General features: G+C 49.0%; 1 protein-coding gene across 1 annotated transcript; it reads left to right on the forward strand.

Annotated features, from left to right (window-relative positions):
• Positions 1–1,074: 1,074 nt before the first annotated feature.
• Positions 1,075–6,569, forward strand: LOC104165207 (calsequestrin-2; the record flags this gene model as incomplete). Its single annotated transcript, XM_009704783.1, has 4 exons — positions 1,075–1,129; positions 1,818–1,918; positions 2,295–2,369; positions 6,163–6,569. Coding segments are annotated over 4 exons (435 nt in total), but the record flags the coding sequence as incomplete, so codon positions are not given.
• Between the last annotated feature and the right edge of the window lie 1,410 nt (positions 6,570–7,979).

Here is a 7,979-nt window from a genome sequence, read left to right on the forward strand (position 1 = left end):
TATATATTATTTTGTTGTCTGACACTGCCGCTGGCAAATATGGAGAAAAAGCAACAGTGTAGATTTTGCCAGCCGTAAGTGGTCTGAATCCCAAGTAAATCTGCCTAGAATGCCCTGGTGAAAATGTAATCCCTGAAGACGCCAGCAAAAGCCCAGCATCTGCTATTGTTTTTAAAGATAATGTTTTCCACTTAATCTTTCAGAGTTTTTTCCCTTTCAGTTTTTGATGGTGGCTTTGTCACCTCTGGGCCCAGAAGGGAAAAGAAATTAGCATTTAGATGGGAATTTTTTCTCGCATTAAAACCAATTGAAATGGAAACCGGGACTGGCAGCAGGAAAAAAAAGATCCGTGGGATAATTCAGAGATGACATTCATAGCAGGCAGATGATGAACCGGCCAGCAGATCCATTGGCCTTTGCCAATATCATTACCCATTACTCACGTGTCTCATGGAGAAAAGCAGTCCACCAGGCCATCCTTTCTGACCTCCACTCACTGGAGCCCCAAAATGAGCCTCCCACTTAATTCCCCCTCTGCTTACGGAGACTCTCACCAAGAGCAGAGACCTTCCACCTCCCAAAAGGGGCCCAAGGGAGCCACCTCGCCTCTCACATTGTGAGGAAACCTCCTTTGCTGGCCCCAAAGGAGCATGTTCAGGGTCTGAGCATGGTGGCAGATATTTGTTTCCCTGCAAACCATCCCATGGCAGCTGCAAATTTACAAGGACAAGTGGCCTCAGGCACAGAGGGTGAGCCCATATTCCCATGCTAGAGAGCCCTTGACCTTCTCTGCAGGCAAGGTTTTGCCCCACACCATCAGAAGCTCCCTCGCCTTTGCCGTCATGGTACCCACCTCATTTTTAGCTGAAGAGTTTCAGCAATGCTACCCAGACCACTCGCTTCCGTGCCTCCACGACTCACCCTCACCTTAGGTCCCATTTCTGGTGTCTTGGTGGGGCTCCCTTTGCAATCATCCTGTTTGTCTGAAGGCATCCCACCACTCCTCGTCTCTAGGAACCACCCGGACTCTGTCCTCCCTCCCTGGCCCATCAGTAATAGTTCTGTTGTTTCCAGGAGGATGACATGGATGGAATCCACATCGTGGCCTTTGCTGAAGAAGATGACCCAGGTAGGAGACCATTTTCCTCCTTGTGTGACTCTCTGTCACTCAAGAAAGCGTAGTTTCATGTGCTTGGCATTGTGGAGTCCTGCACCCCAGCCGGGATGGGGAGCCCCAGCCTGCCGCCATGGGGAGCCGGGATGCTTCTGGGTGTTTATGCTAGCAGGTGTGCTAGCTGGAATTCAAATTCTGGATACAAATGGATGGCCAGCTGGGAAAAAAAAGGTCATCCTCCCCACCCCAGTGCCAGGATTTGCTCCCTAATGCTGCGTACATCTTGTTGTGTAGCTCCAGGAAAGTGCAGGGGGCTGGGTGTGTGATGGGTGTGCAGGAAACCTGTGGGCATCAGCTCCTGAAAAGCTGTGGCATCGGTGCTTCTCAGTGCTGTCAGCGTGCCAAAAAGCTTTGGCCTCTCAGGGGCTCAGTTCCTCCCTCACTGCAAGAAAATAGTGACATTGTTCCACTCCATGGAAGGATTACGAGACTTAATTCATGTGTAACTAATTTCAATACCCGGGGAGGATGCTTGAAATTAAAAGCCTTATTATCAGAAGAAAGAGCTGGGAGACAGCACTTTAATGAGAACTATAAACAACTCCTGTGTGCATAGGGGGCTGAGGGAAGTTGAAAACCCCACAAGCAAAAAGTGCCTGCATGTTTGCAGGAGAGAACTGCAGCAGTTCGTGTATCATTTCAGATGGTTTTGAGTTCCTGGAAATCCTGAAGCAGGTTGCCAGGGACAACACCGATAATCCCGACCTGAGCATTGTCTGGATTGACCCCGACGACTTTCCTCTGGTGAGTGGCAGGGGCTTCTTGCCTTTCTTGGTTTAATTCATGGATGGATGTGATGGGGGTGTGGGGGGGTGTGTGTGTGCATGAGCACAGGAATTGGCCCAGGGAATTTGGGACAAGGAAGGACGGGAAAGCAAATCACAGAGGATCTCTGAGAGCTGCTTGTTCAGGTCTGCCTCCCATGAAGGCGGTGTCTTGGGAACATCCCCAGAGTCGGCACTTTCCTTTGCCATGTGTGGCAGCCCAACCTTGCATTCAGGCTCTCTTCTCTCCCGTGCACTCATCGATGCACACTCCCCGTGCCACAGCCAGTCAGCTGAACTAATGCAACGGGGTATTGCAAACACCCTGGTCTGAGCTTTGTTTCTCACTCCTGCAGCTGATCACTTACTGGGAGAAGACCTTCAAGATTGACCTGTTCAGACCACAGATCGGGGTGGTGAACGTCACAGACGTGAGTAGCATATGCCCAGAAAATCCAGCGATCCCAAGATTAGGGTGCTAGAAAGGACGGGATCTGAGGTCCACTGGAATCAGTGGGATTTCTGCTGTTAAGTGCAGGTAGACCAGGCTTTTTCCCTGGGGAAAAAAATGTAAAGATCTCATCATTCCCATGTGCAGTGGGTTTCGTAACACCTTCAATGTTGAGCTTCGATCTGAGCATGTTTCTGCTACCACTGAGTTGCACACAAACCACATCTGCTGAGGACAGGACCAGCCCCTGTGGTCTGAGCTTCAGGGCTTTGCCCAGTTTTAGTTTCAAGGTCTCACATTTCCACCCTGACCCACAGCGTGCACCTTTGTTCGTGGCCTGCTCTGGCTCAACTTGGGTGGGTTTGTGGAGGAAAATTGTGCGTGTGTAGGGGAGAAAGCAAGTTGTGCTTAGGGGAGGAGGAGAAAAAGGAGGGTGTTTTTGCAGCAGAAGCTGAAAGGCACAGCTTGAGTGTAGGAGGGAAAGATAGTCCCCAAGAGATGACAGGGAGAAACTCCACAGCTTGAAAAAAACCAAATAAATACACAGCCTTATAAGAATTTGATATAAACTGGTAATAGAGGGATCCTACTGCGGAGAAGAGGGTATACTGGGGTTCATGCAGGCCCTCCTCCTCCTTAGCCATTGCCGTGCGGGTAGTGCTGGAGGGGTTTGTGTGGGAAGAGGAGATGTGTCGGCCCCTTGCCCGGTGGCAGTGAAGATTTTTCATGCTGTCCCGCAGAGGGAGAGCTGCACAGGCAGGTGCTGCTTTGGCCCGGCTGGGGCGGTGGTGGTACCCACAGCATCCGCAGCTGTGCTATCAGGCCAGCTTTTGAGCAGCTTCTGTTTTCACCATCGTTGCCTTCAAGCCACCAAGCCATGGGACTGATGTCAGATTGCCCACATACTTTGAGCTTTTAAGGCAGGTGGGAGAGGGACCTGTCAGACCCACACCAGCAGAGATCTAAGGAGAGCTGCTGAGTGCAATGTAACGTGCATTGTGGCCCTGACAAGGCTACAGAGAGAAACCATTTTTCCTGTTTCTGACAATAACGGTACAGATGATCAGAGAGCATGTAATGCAGCACACTCCAGTCTGGCTTGCTTATTACCTTAGTTTATTTTTGATGGTTAAGTGCTGGGTGTTTTAAGCTTTTAAAAATGAACCTGTGTGGGTATGTAAGTGTCTCTGGAAGCAGAAATCTCTCCATTGCAGAAGTGTTTGTAATTTGGTGCTTGACTTTGTGTTTGAAATTTCAGCTGTATGAGAACCTGATGTGTCATTAAAAGAAAGCAGAGAGGGACTTAGAGTTGGGACAACTGTCCAGGGCTGGGCACTGGACCCACCACCAACCTTGTTACCGGCCCCCACGTCCTCTCTCCTGTACCTCGCCAGAAAAAGAGGGACAGTGAGGGTATACTAGATGATTGTGCCTCCTGTTATAACAAATGCTGCAAGACCAAAAGATGGGAGAGAGGTATTAGGGAAGGCAAAGAGATGGTGTTATGAAGAAATCAGAGGCTCTGGATCTTGCCCGTCCTATTGAGGGGAATGAGAGGCTGGCTTGGGAGTCATGGAGTAGAAGCGGTGCTGGCTGGATGTGAGTGGTGCTTTACCTGTAATAGAGCCCATCCGCCAGACCGTGGGACAGACACATAGAGCGTGAGGACCCAGTGGGCTAAGGCTTGTTAGCAGAATTGTTAAGGAAGAGACAAAAGAGAAGAGGGTCAAGATACCATGATCTGTCACCTAAGATCATGAGGGAAATGAAAAGACAAGCCAGAAATAGAGCCCAAGTCTTCCAGTCTTTTGCCGTTCTAACTAGCCCACAGTATCTCCCTTCATTATATTTAGTGCAGTTGGCCATGTTTAAGTCATGTCAAAGCTACATTAAACAGCTATCAATGGAAATACATGGAAGTAGGATTGTCATTGGCAACAGAATCATATAAAAAGTAGTATTAGGCAGGAACATATGCCTTCTTTTCTAGCGGTCACTCAGAGACTTGTAAAAACTCATGCATTATCTAGCTTTGATACAGTAAAAGCTTCAGGATGTTGATTATGGTATTTGCAGGTTTTATTTCATTCCTCTTAAGCCTGTTTTCTATTCCTCAAGAGAGAGATTTAAGAAAGTTCTAGGTTGGAGGGTGATATCTAAAACAAACACTGAGCTCATTTCGTTATTTCAGTGTTACATCACTGCATTCAGCCAAGTTACACAGGTACAAAGTGGGGCTTACACAATGGAGTAAAAATAAACACTGCTGTTGGCTTCAGTGGACATAACCCCTGTGACCCCATCGCTTCTCTAAAAACCTGCCAATACAAACACCAGAGCTCCCAGCAGCCCCTGTCACATCGTAGTGGCTCAGGACTAGGGCCATGACGCTCTGCAAAATATTGCTGCTTTATTTGCACAGCATCTTCTCTAGGTGCTATAGGCCCACTCCTGTTCCCATTATTTAAAGGTGTCACTTTTTGCTGCATGCACAGTCCTGAGGTTGAGGACAAGATCATTTCCATGAAGCAAGAGCTGCATGCCTCTCCGTGACTCTTCTTTATTAGGTTTTGATATTTTAGGAGGAAAATACTGTAACGGAGAAACAGCTTTCCTTGAGCAGAAATGGGTCTGGCTTTTTAGCAAGCCATAAAACAAAGAGAATTAGGTACTACAGACAGTGAAAGAAGCTGGGTGCATTTGCAAATGCCAGTAGTTATCTTCAGACGTACGAAAAGCACTCGCTTCTGCAACATCAAACGCTGAACGAGATAACCTTACACCACCTCTGCAAAATAGGAGGCTGATCCTATTTTATAGAGGGGATACAGTGAAGGGAAAGGGGCTTACCCAGGCATTTACCCAAGGAACCTAAGCAAAGCAGAGAGAAAACCTTTCATTTCCAGGCCTCAGAGACCACCTAAGCTATGCTTCCTGTTCCTGGGTAACAGCCACAATTTAGACAGCATCTTCTCACTGAATTTTAGACATCATCTTCTTGCTGAATTCCCCCATCCCCTCCAGTTTGTGGAAGTAATGCAGACAGCTGGAGAGAAAGAGCAGGGGGCACCTGTAGTCCAGGGCATTGGTGTTTCTCACCATTCTTCAGCTGGAGCATGGTTGAGATGATCTGAGGAAAGGCTCTTCTACGAGGAGGAACAAGTACCACATGTGGAGAGTCCAGAGCAAAATCCTGAGGCAAAGGTAATGGTAAAAGAGGCTGGGGAGAAGGGGTGCCGACAGCAGGGTGTACAGGCTCAAAGGAAGAGGTCCCAGAAGGGCTCTGGAAGGAAGGAAGGGAAATGATGTGATGTCCTGTGAACTGAGGCAATGTAGTGGGAGCTGGCATAGGTCTCTTTATGCTCTCTTTATGTAGACTCGGAGTCTACAGAACTGGCCAGGGAGGGTGAGGATAACGCATCAGCTGGATGAAGCTCTTGCTCACAGCTGTAGGCAGTGCAGGAGAGGAACAGGCAGCGGGCACACAGCTAACCGAGGGCAAACAGTATCACACACTCAAATAAACACATTGACCAGTCCCACTGGCCCTAGTCAGAAGCAACAGCACTTCAGGGGGAAGTGGTAATCCCAACGCGTGGGAAGAGAGTCACTGTGGCTGAGCCTGCCCTCAGGCTGTGGCAGAGAGGGAGCCAACGCCACCACCACCCCTGCATCCCACCCGTGGTTCAGCCCTTGCCCCCACAGCGGCAGTGAACCCAATCTCTTCCCTGTGTCTCAGAAGGTGGCTAACCCCCCATCACCTGTCCCTGCAGGCTGACAGCATCTGGATGGAGATCCGAGACGATGATGACCTGCCCACAGCCGAGGAGCTGGAGGACTGGATAGAGGATGTGCTTTCTGGGAAGATAAACACTGAAGATGATGATGACGATGAAGATGACGATGATGATGACGATGATGACGATGATGATGATGATGATGACGATGATGATGATGATGACGATGATGACGATTAACTGTGACTCTGTGCAGTTTGACTTGTGGGGGCCGAGAGGCCTTCCCCTGCGGCAGGTCCCTCCATCAGAAGACCTGTGTTTGAGCGTCAGCAAGCACCGCTGCTCCTCTTTCCCCCGTGCCCCGCTCCCCCTGCCCCTGCCCTTGCTGAGACCCCTCGGCCTGATTCTCAGCGGTGCTGAGCCGCCAGGACTGCACCTGCAGGCACCCAGCACCGCTGCAAATCATGCCTCCTTAGTAAGGATGATAGGAATCTGCAGGGAATCTGCCCCAAGTGTCCCAGGACAGGAGAAAAGTCCCTGTCTGCTCGCTGCCAGAGGGACACAGGGAGCCCATGTGTATTTTCCATGCTCATTGGCCCAGCACTTAACATCCAAAGACCAAATCTCACTTCAAGACATAGGGAAGGCCACTGTAAAGTTTAGTCCTTTTATTAAACACAATGCCCTTTGCAGCTGCTCTGCCAAGACCACTCAATCCTGCAAGTTCTGCTGCGGGAGTCTGTAGCTACTCATGAACATGCTAGAAACAGCAAAAAGCTTTGGGAGGGGAGGAAGGTTTTAGGGATGCTATTTAATTTCTCAGTGATTCCATAGAACGACAGGATATTCTTGTCTGGCAGCACAATACAAAACCAAATACCAAGGTCCCTGTCTGAACTTCTTTCTTCTTGAAAGCTCAGGCCAAAGATAGGGTAAGTGCAGGTGGTCTGATGTGGGACATCAAAGCTTGCGAGTTCCTGAACCTCTGGAAAGATTGATCCAGGTCTGAGCCCAAACTCTTGAGGCTGAAGATCATGGCACAGGGCCAAACTGTTGGTCTTAACCCCAAAGAAACACCAGAGCAGACTCCAGGCCAGTTCCAAACACCTGCAGCCAGGTCTGGGCTGGGCCTACCTTCCCTTTCAGGTGAACCTCAGCTGGATTGAAGGTGGTGCACATGAGATACTCCTGCCCATGGAAACATTCATAGGGGCCCACCCTGAAGCCCTCCTATTCCCCATGACCTTCCAGCTTTAGCTAACTTTTAACCCAAAGCCTGCACAGCATCTTTTCCCATGACCAAGACGTTGGGAGGGAGCACATCCGTTCAACCATATTAGATGCTGGATAATGTGTGTTGAGCAATGAGCAGTGAAAGGATTCAAGCTGTTTTCCTTTTAAGTATTCAGTTGCACAGTTACTCCCTGCTTAGAGACTCGGATGTCCCACGGTAGCCCATGAGAAGCCTCTTTTGACTGCAGACTGAGAAGGAGCTCCAGGCACCAGTTCGCAGTCAAGGGGGTCACTCACAAAGCAAAGGGTCAGCAACTCAGTCCCGGCGAGTGCAGCACCATCCATGTGCAGGTCACTGTGACAGTGTTAGGTCTCCCTGCTTTCCCTTGCTGGCAGATTTCAATTGTCTTAGCTTATTAGGTTTGACAATAGTGCAATGAATGGAAAGTTTGGAGATAGTTTTATCTTTATAAATACATTTATAAATATGTTCTCCAGTTGTTCAGACTTGTTAGTATAGGTAGGGTACACACGTCCTCTCTTGCTACAGATGAAAAACATTGTTCTGACCTTTCTTATACTGGCTTACGTCAGAGGTAAGTAATGTTAGGGAAATAACA

This window comes from Cariama cristata, unplaced genomic scaffold (assembly GCF_000690535.1).
Source record: "Cariama cristata isolate BGI_N322 unplaced genomic scaffold, ASM69053v1 scaffold10537, whole genome shotgun sequence".
Classification (NCBI taxonomy): Eukaryota; Metazoa; Chordata; class Aves; order Cariamiformes; family Cariamidae; genus Cariama; species Cariama cristata.